This window comes from Coloeus monedula, assembly GCF_965178545.1.
Source record: "Coloeus monedula genome assembly, chromosome: 17".
Classification (NCBI taxonomy): domain Eukaryota; kingdom Metazoa; phylum Chordata; class Aves; order Passeriformes; family Corvidae; genus Coloeus; species Coloeus monedula.
Window position 1 is genome coordinate 437,992 of NC_138797.1, and position 15,719 is coordinate 453,710.

At 45.5% G+C, this 15,719-nt stretch overlaps 1 protein-coding gene across 4 annotated transcripts in view; it reads left to right on the forward strand.

Moving 5' to 3' along the window:
* The first annotated feature begins 656 nt into the window (after nt 1-656).
* RALGAPB (Ral GTPase activating protein non-catalytic subunit beta) overlaps nt 657-15,719 on the forward strand; it is a 64,942-nt gene continuing 49,879 nt past the window's right edge. For all 4 annotated transcript variants that reach the window (XM_082292691.1, XM_082292692.1, XM_082292693.1 and 1 more), the window contains exons 1-5: nt 657-785; nt 7,331-7,543; nt 8,203-8,405; nt 12,506-12,669; nt 13,304-13,490. In XM_082292691.1, coding sequence (XP_082148817.1) covers nt 7,361-7,543; nt 8,203-8,405; nt 12,506-12,669; nt 13,304-13,490 — 737 coding nt within the window. In that variant the 5' untranslated portion in view covers nt 657-785; nt 7,331-7,360. The remainder of the gene's footprint in view (nt 786-7,330; nt 7,544-8,202; nt 8,406-12,505; nt 12,670-13,303; nt 13,491-15,719) is intronic.

The window sequence follows — 15,719 nt, forward strand, 5'->3', positions numbered from 1 at the left end:
CAGACCAGTCAATACTATGGGCCAGGCGAGCAGCAAATGAACGCGGGCTGGGTTAAATAAAGCCCGCGGGAAGGGCGAGGCACAGCCCGGGGAAACAGAGCTGGTGGTGTCGTTGTCCCCTGCCAGCCACAGCCGGGCTGGGCTGCAGCTGCCGGGGTGCAGCAGCAGCGGGCCTGAGAGCAGAGCAAGGCTGGCCCGGGCACCAACACCCTGCAGACCCCGCGGTGGCGGTGCAAGAGGAGCCGCAGCCAGGCTGGCGGAGCGGCACTGGCGGCCCCCGCTCGCTGCCCGCTGTGCTCGAGCTGGACAGGCCCGCCAGCAGCTCCTCGCACCCGAGGGCCCTGCAGCGGTCAGTTCCGGTGAGCCGCACAGGCACTGCCGGGCCCGGGTGCGGCGCCCGGGGAACGGTGCGATGGCGGAGCCCCCGGAACCCGCGGGAAGCCCGGGGTGCGGGCGGCGCCGGCGTGCGCGGCCCCTTTAAGAGTAAGAGCCCCACAGCAGCGCCAGGCACAGCCACGGCCGCTTCACGCATGCGCACAGCATATCCCTGCGACTTATTCGGTGCCGCCGGCGCAGGGGACGCGTGCAGGGGCGGGGAGCCGCGCCGTAGCGTGGTTGCACATGCGCAGAGCGCAGCCTTGCCGTGCGCTTTGTGGCGCTGCCGGAAGCGGGCGCGGGCCGAGCGCAGCGAGCGGCGCTCCCGGTCCCGTGTGGCCGCGGCCCCGTGGCGCCGGCGGCCTCAGGGAGCGGCGCGCCCCGACATGTCTGCCGGGCTCTCGGCGCAGGTAAGACCGGGCTTCCCGCCACGGCGCTGTCGAGCTCGGCCCGCTTTGCCGTCCGTGGGGCCTGTGGCGCGGGCGCCGCCCGGAGCCTCCGCCGCGCTGACCTCTGCGCTGCCGCGGCGGAGCTCGGGCGGGGTGGGCGGCGGGCGAGCCTGTCACCGGGGCTCCCCCAGCGCCTGGCGCCTGGCTGGTGCCGCGGAGCCACCGCAGGGCGGGCGGGAGCGACCCTCGGTGACCCCCCGCGGCTCAGGGCCCCTCTCGGCCCGTGCTCCGGCCCGGGGGTCGAACCGCGTTTCGGGTCCTTGGGAGGAGCGTGAGGTGGTACCCGCGCCATTCCTTCCGTGTGGATCCTGCGAGCAGAGGCTGGGTCTGAAGGGGGGAAAAGTTTGTGTCGCTGTTTCCCCGCAGATTCCGACCGACAGCCTGCTGGTACCGAGCGTGCCTGGCTCAGGCCTCCCGGGCTCTGTCGGATTCTGCTTTCCCTGGCTCATTTGGTCTCCCGGCCCTGTGGGCAGTAGATCCTATTTATTTGGCAAACAGTGGACTGCAGCGAGGCTTCTCCCCGCAGTAAGGGGGCTGTGCCTTCAAGAGAGTCCTTCCTGCTTGAGCAGTTTGGAGACTTAACAAGAAACTGGAGTGATGAATAAGCGCCAATGTAAAATAAACTGCTCAGTAAAAATTTTTCTCAGTTGAGTGCGCTGTTTCGTGGTCAAGTTCATTAGTTTTTGGCACAAAGGAGGGGTTTGAAAACTTACTAAATTCTCAGGTGACCTGCCTGGAAGATAATTTTCTCAAACCTACTGTTAAAAATGAGAGTGATAGTGAGAAGCAGAGTAGTACTGATGTCTGGGTAATGAAGCTTGAAAGCAAAATAATAGCCGAAACATACAAAACTGTCTGATGTTTTTGCTTTCCTATGGCTCTGCTCATCTTCAGCTATTACAGTATGCAACTTCTAGGCAGTGGCCTTCTCTATGGCAGGTGCCCTGCTTCCTGCTTTGGCCAGGCTATGTCCAGCAGTGTTCTGGGAACTAAGGAGGCGATGGGGTCCATGAACAGGGAGTGCTGGAGATGGTGAGACCGGAGTCCTGCGGCTTAAATGGCACCTTGTGTTTGAGATCCAACCTTCCCTGTGGCACATTCATGTATTAACTTCTGCTACAGTAATGCAATAAAATTTGACAAATTCGTCTTCTCTGGACAAGGGCAGCTGTGATTCTCTCCTCTGACCGTTAGTACTGCTGTGGCTGAATGCCTTGGGAAATGATGACAGGAGTTCCTGGTTTTTTGTGTGCCTGATCTCTTCCTGCCTTGAATATAGACTTTTAAAAAAATTTAATAGTAACCCTGACATGCATATTTTTTTATTCTTTAACAGAATACTTAAAATACCAAGTTTCTGCTGGTCTTTCTCTCAGATAGGTCTTCTATTTGGTTCTTGCCATTTTTATTTTTTGCCTGCTCTCTGCTCTGGCTGTTGTCCTTTACACACAGTGCATGCCTTAGGCAGAGCTGACCCTTTAGATGGCTCCAGAGTGAGCTACCAGGAGAGCTGTGCTTCCTCAGGCCTGGTGGGCTTAACACCAGAGGTGCAGTTAGTCTCAGCTAGATCTAACTTGCTTTCTCCAACATGAATGTGGAGGGCAGTGGGACAAATGCTGCATACAGCAGCTGTTCATGCTCAGAATGTTACAGGAGTGAGAAAAATTGCTCATAAACCTCTGGTTTGGGCTTTGGAGGAAGGTGGGTTGTGGCAGGATGGCTTTCTGACAAGAATTGTTTCCTCTAGCAAGCAGATGTTAGTACTGTTAGGTAGGAGAGGTTAAATGAGAGGGCTTTCTTTTTTTCCAGGAAATACTTAGAAAGCATATCTGATATCCCAGAACTTTGACGTAGACCTTTTTTTGTGGCTGTTTCTCTGGTTTAGGCTCAATTAGGCCTTCAGCCTTCCTTGAGCATCTCTCTGCTGATGGTCTTTGCATCTCTTGTACTACTAACCATTGCCTCTGCTCTGCTTCTTTGGTTCTACTGAAAGCCAAGAAGGATCCGCTTTTGGAACAGCCTGTCTTCGTGCTTGAAGTTGTTTTGCATTGTAGGAAAACACTTCATTTTACATCTGAAGCTGCTGAGCACAAAAGACTAAGTGTTCACGTTTGCCCCCAGCACTTGCTTCCCTCAGTGCCCGTTTTCTGAGGAACTGCTCTGTACATGGGTATCAATTCCCTGACCTCTCCCCTGCACACACTCCAAACACCTCAGCTTCAGGCTCAGAGCTTCTGCACATTCCTTCAAAGTAACTGCAGATTGTGGCTCTGTTTATTTCTCACTGACTAACTTTAGTGATCCAGGAGTTTAAATACTTTGGCTGCAGCTGTTCGTATTAAGTCTTTGGAAACTGGAAATACAACTTTATTTTTTGGGTTTTATGGACTCATTATTCTTTGTGCTCACTGGATTCTGCAGTGTTTGAGAACTGAGGATGTTGGGTCTTCAATGCTGAGACATCCAATTTCAGTGGTTTATATGGTGATAACTACTGAAGTTCCTAAAATGAAACAGATTGGGAGGAAATACATTGAAACCCAGATTATTTACCATATTAGGGAATATTGGAATTAATGCTCAGTTTCATAGTAAGTGGATGTCTCCAGGAACATACAGTGAACATATAGCATCCAAGAGTGTGTAAAACTTACTGGTGAACATCAGGGGTTTATTTATTATTCTTCTCATCCCTCCTCTTAATCAGCTTTCTGAGAGTCCTTAGCGATTTGAACCCCAGTAAGACATATGGGTATGTGAAGTGTGGATATTCAGCATCATGGAACTTGGGAGATGTTAGTTGGGCCAGTGAGGGTGCTTTATTGAAGCTGAAATACAGAAGCATTCCAAAAACAGAAGTCAAAATCAGGTGTGGTGTGACAGTTCTGGTTTTGGTCTTCAGTTTGCTGTTGCTGGTTCAGTAGTTACTGAACAATACAATAAATACAGCCTCTTGGAAGGGAGGGAGTCCTGCTGCTGCACACCATTAGGTGCTTTTGTCTAAGGCAAGTTATGAATCTGTCAGTGTGTGGAATCTGTCAGGAATATTGTCTCGGATGCCATTGTGTGGAGACTTTACAGCCTTTTTTAACTCCTGTCCAGTTAGAAGAAGCTGCATACTAGGTAGATCTAGTGATAACTCCAATCCTAACAGATTGCAGCCATTTCCAATTCAAGTGGCAGTTGAACTGGAGTCTTAAATAAAAAATAACTTCTAGTCCTTCCAAATAAAAACTTTTAATTGCTAAGTGTAGAGGGATGAATAGATCGATACCCTGATAAATCCCTCATAAGAATTTTGCATCTGAGTCAATTACTTCTTTCAGTATTCCTTGTGTATTGCTAAGACTATCAGAAGGTTTCTTTTAGAGCAAGACCAAAGGAAGCCTCAAATATTAATAAGATACAGGCTCATCATTAAATTTATGTATGAATGTCAGGCAGCAGGCTGGGAGTCTGTGGTATGAGGTGTTTTGGTTGTCCTGCTGCTAAACCTCTTCAACATGGCATATTGTATATATTCTGTATGTATTAAAAGTGCTACTCCTCAGAAGTGTGGAAGGATCACCCACAAGAGCTTTGCATCTCTTCTTCATCATGGCAGGGAGCTGCATGAAGGCGGGTGGTTGTGTCCTCGCATTCTCCTGCCCTAGTGCAATTCAGGTTTTCTAAAACACAGCAGGATTTGGGAATCCTTGTCCTTTGAGTTCTTTCTTCTGGATGAGAAAGCTCCCACATAGGCATTGCCTGCCATTTGCTTGTACTGTACAGCACTTCCACACACCTGGGCACCCTGCTCTGGGATGAGGGCAACCACAGTGAGTGTGCTGTGCTTATCACACACTGATAAGCTCCTGCCATGAGCTGTTCACTGGCAGCCGGAGGGTGGGTATGGAAAGGACATGCTGCTTTATCAGTTCAAATCAGTTTATTTAAACCAACGTTCCTCAAATGCTGTTACAGGGTTACATGCTTCTAATGAACTTGTGTCACAGGAGAGGAATGGAGAGTGCTTCCCCTCTTCCCTTGTGGGATAGGGGGAAGGGACTCTGCTCTGGGGGTAGAGGCAAACTGCTGTGGGGCTGAGAGAGGAGGGGGAAGTCTTGGAAAGTGGATGATATCTCACTTCTGTCCCTTCTGCTTTGACTCCAAACACAAGCTGGAGACTAAGATGGTGTTCAGGTGGGAGAGAAAGGGGAAGATGAAGTGTCTCTGTGGCTATAGGATATGAAAGGAAAAGATACCAGTATGAAAACCTAGATAGTGAAGCTAAGCAGTGACTGAAGCCATCACTGAGGATTGGGATTTTGTGGGTTTTGCTTGGCATTTTAATTTTATGTGATTTTTTTTTCTTTGAGTTTTGTTTGAGTTTTTGCTTTGGTTTTATTTTGGGGGGTTTGTGTATGTGTGTGACTTTTCTGTGTCATGGAATTGCCATTTTTCTCTAAGGGTTTTGACCACAGTGACATGAGCATTCTCCCTGCCTCAGCCCCCAGAGGAGGGAAGGTGCCTGAAGGATGCAAGGGTTGTACTTCCTGCAGGCTGCTGCTGCTCTGGTTAACTCACTATCATGAGATGAGCACACGTTGATTGCTGCCTCAAACCAGGAAGGATGTAGTTTGGAAGACAAGATCTTGCAGCCTTGCTTTTCTGTCTCCCTTGAAGGGTATCATCAGGCTTTTTGCATAGGTTTTGGGTGTAAAAATTCAGGGAGTCAGCTAAATAGGCAGACTTGTTTAAATAGGCTTGTTCCTAGGAATGTGTATTTCCAGGCCTGGCTTCTTGTTTGGTTTTAGGTCAAGGAATGTCTAAGGGAAGTGTTCAGAATATTCCCTATATAGCTAACTGGCTTCCAAGTTGTGCCAGGTAAGCGTAGTTGGCAAACAGATCTTGGAGTGCCATCCGTAACAGCTTGAGCTGATCTGAGCTGTGTCTCTTGAACACTCCTTGCTTTTCTCCTGTGCCAGCCCTGTTTTCCTTGTTCACATGGTCAGCTGGCTCAGATAATGGATAAAAGACTGCCGATTCTGGTGGGAGAGGAGGAAAGGGAGATGGCGCAGTCCCAGTTCTGGTGGCTCAGGCTGCTGTGGTACCACCTGCTCAAGCAGCGGTTTAATGTTGTTGTGAGCCTGTACAAAGTATTCTGCTGTCTGAGGGATGTTCCTGCCACCCCTCTGGCCCTGGGTCCTCACTGCTCTGTTGTGTTGGCACAGATGTTTCTCATCTGAGTTAGATCAGATCTGTGGATGTGTTTGATGTGTGGATCAAAACTGGCTGTGCGTGGTGGGTGTCTCTGAGCTGCCCAATGCAGTCCCATGACTGGTGCTGCCTCACCCTGCCTGTTCCAGGGCAGAGGGCTCCCAGCCATGCCCCTGTACAGCATGTAGGTGTTGTGTGTGTGGCTGGTGCAGCACAAGCCACTGCTTGGGACACAAGGGTGCTGCTGCCTGAGAGGGACTGTGGGAGCACAGCTTAACTTCTGCTGCTTCTAATCGCCTCTCTTGGTTGCAGTTTCACAACAATGCCAAAATACCCAGCCCAAGCCCCCGTCACTGCAAAAACTGGTTAGTTCATGTCAGCTTGGCTTCCTGATTTCAAACTGCAGTGAGGGGAAATGCACAACTGCAGTTGTGCCGGGATTGTTACTGATAGGAGAACTGTGTCTAGTTCTGAGAGCACTGCATGGGAAATTTCCTTAGTGGCTTTTCTGTCTGGAATCCGTGGGACAAATGTAGATTTTTAGGGAGTGACTCTGTGTGTGTATTGACTTTACAAGGACTTGAAATGCATTCCAATGCCATAGATTTGGAACCTGTATGTGATGTAATGAAACTGTAAAATGATGCTGGGTTTAAGCTAGTGATGCACTAAGGCTCATCCAGTCCTGAACTCACTGCAGATAAAGGGCATTCTTCATTATTATTCAATCGCATTTTTCAGCTAGCAGTTTTGACTAGTGTCTGCTGTAGAAATACCTTATGAATGTGTAAGAGGCTGAATTTTTCTCTTCTGAGATGACCAAGATTTTCCTGGAAGTTTCCTGGTAATCTTTTTAACTGCTGTTGAGGTGAAAAAGGGAACAAGGGATGAATTGCAGCCATTGCTTCAGGAGCAGAATACTTGTAGAACTATTTTCTGCTTAACCTGAAGATGTCATGTAAATGAAAGCATCTTTCCTGCTAAGAGGGTGCAAGCAGAAGTGTGAGGTGAAGTCACTTCTCAAGTTTAAGTATCTAAAATGGGCTGATAGTCCTGAACTGAAACCTGCTGTAATCTCTGTAATCAAGCTGTGTTAAAGCTTGTCTGTGTAAAAAACATACTGATGTTGAAGAACAAGTGTTGGAATCTCTTCTGGATTGTCAAATGTATGAAATTTGTATGACAATGAAATTTGGATATGTGCATCTTGAATTTACAAGGGCCTGGATTGATACACAGCTTCAGTTTTGCTAACTCATGTCATAGACATTTTGACTAATTATCTTTTTCCTTCCTTGCCCCCCCAGGTGTTGTTTGGATTGTAGCATAGAGGCACTATGTACTCAGAGTGGAGATCCTTGCATCTTGTCATTCAAAATGATCAGGGGAATACCAGTGTACTTCACAGCTATCCTGAGAATGTGGGGAGAGAAGTGGCAAATGCAGTGGTGCGTCCTCTTGGACAAGCTTTAATTACATCATCTGTTGGAAGTGAGAGTTTACTAAAAACAGACAAAGAAGTAAGTGCCTTTCCTTGAAGATGATAGTTTCCTTCATGCTGGAGTGACAGTTTAATGGTTTTCTATAGCCTCTTCTATTTTTCTCTTTACTGTCCCAAGTTTTATGAAGTGTGTTATATTTTTAGTTTAGTAATCTCCATAGGGCTTTTATTCACAACTAGATCATAGCATAGAAGTGTACTTCATAATTTAATAGTAAATGTTTGTCTGAACTACTGTACCAGGAAATTCAGGCTAAAGAAAACCAACCAAAAAAACTCAAAACAAACCCAAGGAATTTAGCATTTAACACAAAGCCTTTCTAATTACCTTCAGTTTTGAAGCAACAGTATGTGACTTCAAAAAAAGTCTTTGTGTAGTACAAGTATTTACTAGAATTTGAAAATCTTTCACCAGCAGCTTTTGTGTATTCCAAAGAGTTCTCTCTACAGTTCAGATTTAAGAGATTCAGTATTTAGCAAGTGATTTGCCATTTATTCATATTCTTCATAATATCATGATATACGAGTTAATGGTTTGGTGTTTTTTTGCAGGATATGTTAAACAGAATTGCCCATGCAGCATAACTACTGTTGCTTTTTTTTTTAGTTAGAACTGATGTGCTCTGACCAGTACTTACTTAGGAATATTTATTTTTAATAATTTTTTCTTTGTGTTAGGTAAAATGGACTATGGAGGTGGTTTGTTATGGACTGACCCTCCCTTTGGACGGCGATACTGTGAAATACTGTGTGGATGTGTATACAGATTGGATTATGGCTCTTGTGTTACCTAAGGACTCCATTCCTTTACCTGTTATTAAGGAACCAAACCTTTATGTTCAAAGCATTCTCAAACATCTCCAAAATCTCTTTGTTCCAAGGTGAGTGTTAGGGCTGGGATGCTCAGGAGGCTGAGGGATTCCAAGCTATAGTCAGCATGTAACCTGTCAGAGGACTCATGAGGCATGGAGGCTCTTGAGTAAAATAAGACAGCTATTGCTGCAAGCTTAGGAGGAAGGTGTTTCTCCAAACATCTTTTGTAATTTTTCAGTAGCAGTTTGAGTTGTTGCTGCTGTGGTTTGGTAACTAGAATCACAGATAGTTCATATACTTGAATGTTTACTGTCCTAAGAGCTTCAAGATTCATCTCTGTTGGATGACTGGAGGGTAAGGGGAAAGGCGGAAGAGCATCACTGTGTGACCGTGTGCTTTTTGTTGTGTAAAACTGAGATAAACTAAGAGCACGTCATGGCAGTCCCAGCCCTTGTTATTCAAGATTTCACCACATTTGTGAGGTACTGAGGGATCTTGCAGTAAGCGATTGCTCTGTGCCTGCATCTTGCTGCCTGTTAAATGTGCATAGTTATGCTAACTGTCCTTCACTGGTAGTTTTGAAAGAGCCCAATGGCGGAGCGCTTGCTGCCTGACATCCTTGGGTGATGGTGTTGAGATAGACATGTTTCTAGGTCTTGGACACAGCTACATTGTTAGAGTGTGCAAACATCATGACCTTGTTTATAGTTTATGACGAGTTTATCTGCTGCTGTTGGACATATATACTGGATAAGTAAGATTAAATAATAGTGCCCCCTGAAAAGGTACTTAACTTCAGATCAATGTTTGGTATATTGCCTTAAGTACCGGATCATCTGCTTTTATCAGTATCAATAATGTATCACTGCAGGGGGCCTTTAAAGTGCTCTGCTGCACTTGGGTTTCTTCACTCTACTAAAGGCTTTGTTTAAAAAGGACTTTGAATAATAACTTGTGCAAATTCAGAGGAGTTCTTTGGTATTTATTGATTGCTTTGAAGTCTACCACCTACCCTTAGCTGCTGTTGCTCTTAACTTGTAGTGGAAATGCATTTTAATTCCCATTGAAGGATGGTGAATGTAATGACACAAGTCTGAGGAAAGCAAGCTTCTGGGTTAGACTGCCGCAGGAGGTTGTCTCTAAGCTTTAATAAGTGCAGAATACAGTCTGCTTTCTGGGATCCTTTATTCCCTTTGCAAAACAGAGAAGGAATTCTTCACTAGGTCATTTAGTAGTTGTTTCTGTGATCCCTTGCTTGTTCTCACACCAGGGGCCCTAGTAACAGGCAGCTCAGTACTACAGCTTCTTGCATGCTGTTGGCACAAGTTTCCATTTCACCCTTCTCTCCCAAAGTCATTATTGGACCTCAGTGTAGGCTGGTAGACTACACGTGATAGCTGTTGAATGAAATAATTAACACCTAGAGAAAGGGAGGGCCTAAAAATAATTATTTTAAACACTATCCCTGTAGTATAGCTGTTCTGTAGTTTTTCTTCCAAGAGCCTCTGAGATGTACCTTAAACACTGATGTTTCGTGGCTGCTGCTGTCAACACTTGATGTTTAAGTCCCTACTCTCTTTTTAAGTTTTGCCCTCTGGGAAGCTGTGTTCAGAATTCACTCTAGCAACAGGAAAAATTTCTATACTGCAAATGAAACGCAGAACTGAGTTGTGCACACCTGCCTTGAATAAAAGCAAAGATTCAGACCTAGGTGTCTGTGGTGGGGAAGAGGAGAATAGTTTCTGGGTTTACCCAGTTGATGCAGGTTGCTGATGCTGATGGGCTCATATAGAATACTTACCCAGAAGCTGTTATAGCAACCTGCATTGAACGGACTCCTGGAAAAATCTGTTCTTGTGTTGAAGATACTAAGCCTTTATTGTAAGCCTATGTCCTGTGAAAGGTTGTGATCAAAATAACTTCCTTCCTCATCCTGGTTCTCTGGAAACGATGTAGCTGTTGGTTTGGCTGCCTTAAAAGTGGTGGCGCAGAGTTGTGAAGGTTTCAGACTCAGAGGGTGGTGTATAGGTGAGGTGTGAATGCAGCAGCCTGAAGTGGGCACTTGGGTGTAAATGGCACCTCAGGGGCTTGTGTACATCCATATAGAGCACATGCATATAGATTAGTCTAGTCTGAGTGCTCAGCTGAATCAAGTATGTACATGCACCGTCCTTGAAATAGTGTGATGCTGAAAAATAAAACTGTGAAAGCCGTGTGAGTCAAGTTACCTTTCCTCTATCTGCCACAGAGACGAGAGAGGGTGTTTGTATCCTTCCCTCCTGCACTGGCCTTCTGTCCACCCTGAAGAAACAAACATATGGTTGACATATTTGAATAGTCCCCAGGCAACCCCCAGGCTTTCCATTTCTGGCAACCCTAGAATATCCAAGAGGTCTTGAAGATGACTTAAGCAGTAGTGGTTGTTACTGCTGTCAGATAAAGTTTCAGGGCCACAAACACTGTTGGGAGGAAATATGAGAACTCTCTCCCCCTGTATTGCCTCCCCAGGAGAGTGAGGTACAGATATCCGGGTCCTCTGCAACAGAAATGTCTGTAATTGCTTGAGAGACCATGGAACATGTGACTGCCAAAGTACTTTTTTTTGTAATAACTTCATATGCTTCTCATATGAAATCATGAGAACAGTACTTGTTGTGAAGAAGTATGGCCAAAAGGCCAAGTTCTGTAGAAATCTAGATGTCTAGAATTCTAGAAATAGTGCAAGCAGAGCTTGCCACTGGGTTAACTTTGGGGACAAGTGGAAGTTGTAGATGGACAGAAATTTTCGAGTTGCCTTTACAGGATTAGCTCAGAAGTATCCCATTAGCTTGCATATAAGCCCTGTTTTTTTACAGTTTCTCTAAATGATGAGGGAAACAAGTCTTGAAGCAGCCTTGGAAGCTTCAAGCCTATATAGATTAAGGATATCTTTTGATTCAAACGATCTGCTCTGTTGTTACTCAGGCAAAAAATAGTGCTATAAGCAAGGCAGGGCTCACTTGTCTGAAAGTTTGTTGTTCTACAGAGATTCTGGGTTGTGATCTAGCACTAGCATCAAGCAACCCACTGAGGTCCTGAACTGTGGCTAGTAATCTGCAATTTTGCATTAGACATTATCTTGTCTCTTTGTCATCTTGTTTCCAGTACTGTAATACAACATTTATGCTATCAAGATAAAAGCTGATAGTATTTAGTGGACCAGCACATTCTTGAGGTGCTTGCTATTCAACATGACTTGTGGGTTATACCACATTGAAAATGTTTGGTAGGAATCTGGTAATACTAAGTAGTCCGGTGGAAGGTAATACTTCTACATTTTTTGTCATCCCTTCAGTGAGTAGTAGGAGGGATGATGAAATGATGCACAGGTTGAAATATGCCTCACATATGCTGCACACTCTAATTTGTAATCTCCTCTTTCACCCTTTAAAATTTAGGCTTCCTCTGGTTTTTTACCAGTCTCCTCAGATACTGTCCAGAATGTGTTTTGTTACTGTTTTCTACCTGTTCTGCCTTGTCCAGACTAACTGATGGGAAGAGGTGATGCTGCTTTGTGCTGCTTCTGCACAACTTCGTGTTGAGTAACTCAGCAGTGCCAGTGTGGATCTGATTATTACAACAGGGAAAACTGTGAAAATATGAAATTGTTTCCTTCCTTCCTTCCTTACTCCTATCTGCTTGGATTTACAGAAGATGATCTAGATGGGGGTCATTAAATAGGAACATCACACTAAAGGGAGAAGGGATAAGAGTTGATTTAGAAACAACAGGAGAACCAGGAAGAATTTTAATTAATTTGCTAACAATAGCTTCTCCTAGTTTTGCCACTTCTGAATTATGTATGTAATAATTCATGATATTTCAACTGGATTGTCATGGTTTAGCCCAAGATCAGGCTCTTTGAGATGATGGATTGTGCTTGCTCTGGTGAGTGTTTGGTCTATGTATTGAGTCTCACATAGAGAAGAGTGCTATGGTGCATCCTGTGCTCAGTAAGGCAGAGTTGGGATGCCTAGAGACAGAGTTGAGGTGCACAGAAGCATATTGGCTCATGTTCTTGGGTCTTGCTCAATAATGTTTGTTTCCTTTTGTAACTGCTGAAAGTTCATGTTGCTGGATACATCACTTTATACTTCTGTTTCTTGAGCACTGTTTTCTTCTCTTGCAGGCCAGACCCGGGATCCAGTCAGATCAGGCTCTGCTTGCAGGTTTTGAAAGCTGTCCAGAAGCTGGCTCATGAGTCGACAATTATGGCAAGAGAAACCTGGGAGGTTTTGTTATTATTTCTTCTTCAGATCAATGACACTCTTCTAGCAGCTCCAACTGTGCAAGGTTCATGTTCATCTTCCATTTGGTTCAATTACTGGAAAAACTTCAGGCTATTCTTGACATTCAGCTGCCAGCAGGATGGGGAAACCCATTAAAAGCTCTTAGGAGCTACCAAAGCACAATAGCTCACTCCTAATTCTGCCCCATTACTCCGAAATAAAGCATTTCCAGAAAAGACTGAATGATTTGGAGCTGAGTTTTCCTGAAAGTATTTTTGCAGGACAATGACTTTATACAGGAACAGTTTGGGATGAACAGTTTCAGACAATGTTGTTCCCTGTTTGTTTCACTGAAACCCCTTTGTCTTGCTGTTCAGCCTGCCTAGTGCAAAACAAAAGTGTCAGTTTTACCTATTTTGAAAAAAAGACTTTGATGCAGACACAGTGCAATAGAAGACTGCCTAAGATTGGTGAACTCTTGCTGTCCCTTATTACACACATGTCCCTGGGTGTTATCTTTTGTATTTGGCCTTGCAAAAAGGCTAATTGGTGTAGGAAGCAATCAAAAATGATTCTTAAAAATTATTTTAAAAATGAGCTTAATCTTTATGCACTGTAACCAAAACCTCCTTGGGGAGATGTATGAAGTTATTTAGATGGAACACTAACTTGAAGGTGTGCTTTGTTTCTGTTGTAAGGTGGCATTGCCGAGAATCTGGCTGAGAAATTAATTGGCGTGCTGTTTGAGGTATGGTTACTCGCTTGTACGCGGTGCTTTCCAACACCTCCTTACTGGAAAACTGCCAAAGAGATGGTGGCTAACTGGCGACATCATCCTGCAGTAGTTGAGCAGTGGAGCAAGGTCATTTGTGCCCTTACTTCCAGGTAGGAGAAATCCCGTGGGATTAAATGCATGTGTGGGGATAATCATGGTTATACGTGTTTTGGAATTGCTTATTTGTGGAATGTGCAGCAATCCAAGTGTGAATGAGCAATGTGAAGTGAGAAATCTTGCTGTATCCTTGGATTGTGTGTGTATTCCTTTGTTCTGCAAGGGAAGATCTGAGTTGGATTGTCGCTGTTCTTGTGTAAGCTTAGCACTTCTCTGATATTTAACACTTCGTGGTGTGTGTATTAGTCTCCATCATTGTGACTCTTCATCATATGCCCTGAGGAATGACTCAAGAATATTAGTGTAGCATTATATATGTGGGTTTAATAGCCGTCACCATCAAAATTATTAGGTGCTTGTTAGTGCTCATGCTGCTGGGTTTGAGGTGACTTTTGGACTCTGATTGGACCCTGTGGAGCTGAAACTGTGTTACAGCTGCCTGGCCCTTGTGCCCTGCCGGTTGGGGTGTGCTGGGCCAGAGGCAGCCCACGGGCTCTCTGCTCTAGGGAGTAGGAGAGAAGAGCTGTACCAAGTCTTGCTGGGTATGGGAACAGTAAGGATCATATATGACAGAATTGTTTAGGTTGGAAAAGACCTTTAAGATCATCAAATCCAACTATTCCCTCAGCACTGCCAAGCCCACCACTAACCCATGTTCCCAAGTGCCACATCCACATGTCTTTTAATACCCTTTGGTGACTCCATCACTGCCCTAGGTAACCTGTGCCAGTGCCTGACAACCTTTTCTATCCAATCTAAACATCCCCTGGCACAACTTGAAGCCATTTCCCCATGCCCTGTCCCTTGTTTCCTGGGAGAAGAGGCCAACCCTCTGTTGCCACTAACCTCCTTTCATGTAGTTTTAGAGAATGAGGAGGTCCTCTCTGAATGCCCTTTTCTCCAGGCTGAGTCTCCCCAGCTCTCTCAGCTGCTCGTGGTGCTCAAGCCCCATCCCCAGCCCTGTTCCCTTCTCTGGACATGCTCCAGCCCTCAGTGGCCTTCCTGAATGGAGGCGCCCAGAACTGGACACAGCACTTGAGGTGCCTCACCAGTGCCCAGCACAGGGGACAGTCACTGCCCTGGTCCTGCTGCCACACCATGGCTGGTACAGGCCAGGTGCCCTTGGCCTCTTGCCCACCTGGCCACACCAGGATCTTGTTCAGCTGCTGTAGATCAGCACCCCCAGGGTCTTTCCTACTGGATGCTTTCCAGCCACTCTGTCCCAAACCTGTAGCTCTGGGGTTGTTGTGACCCAAGGGCAGGACCCATCATTTTGCCTTGTTGAACCTCATAGAGTGGCTTCAGCCCTTTGATCCAGCCTGTCCAAATCCCTCTAGAGATCCTTCCTGTCCTCCAGCAGGTCAACTCCTGCCCACCTCAGTGTCACCCGCAAACTGACTGAGGGAACGCTCACATCTGAGGGTTGCAGGAGAGTTTCGGTTGTAGTAGAAGGCTCTGAACAGTGAGGAGAGTTTCAGTACCCTTACTGTTGAAGTCTTTTTGGTATGAAGTCTTTGTGGGACAAATTTCAGCCTCTCGGAGGAATGAACTGAATTAATTGCTGGTACGAGGGTCATCTGGGTCTCCTCCTTCCAGCTCTTCTGAAATATCAGTAACTTATTTCTGTGAAAGTTCAAAGATGTGTTAAAATTGCTGCATTGTGAAATATTCAATAGTGTATTTTTCTGCAAGGGTTTATTTTAGCTTTGAAAAATTTTGCTTTGAATTACCTGTCAAAATGTGAGGTGTGGATTGATTTTTCCAGGTTATGCAGGTACTTGTTAAACCTCTGGGAAATAAAGCTGCAATACGAGTTCTGTGTATTTCCCACGCTATTTCTTGAGCTATTTTTAGCTTGTTAGATGTAGCGTTACATAACGGAAAATACTTTATGATTCACTGATCTGAAAAGAACAGCTCTGTCTCAAAACATGTGTTGGTGTTCTGCACCATGCCCTGTGCCTACACTTTCTCTCCCACTGTTGACTAACAGTCTTGGTTCTGTTGGTGCACAGGAGTCTGCAAGGTTTCTGGACTGTTTTAGTCTGTGTTCAGTAATGTTGGCTTATGTCTGATACATGGAAAGTTAGGCTCCTCTGAGGCTAGCTTTAAGTTCAGTGGTATTTTAAGCTGCATTTTTAATACTTCAATGAAGCTCCAGCTTCAAACAGTTAAAATGTTTTAGTAAACAGTTCTGTGAATTGGGTTATTAGCAATAAGCT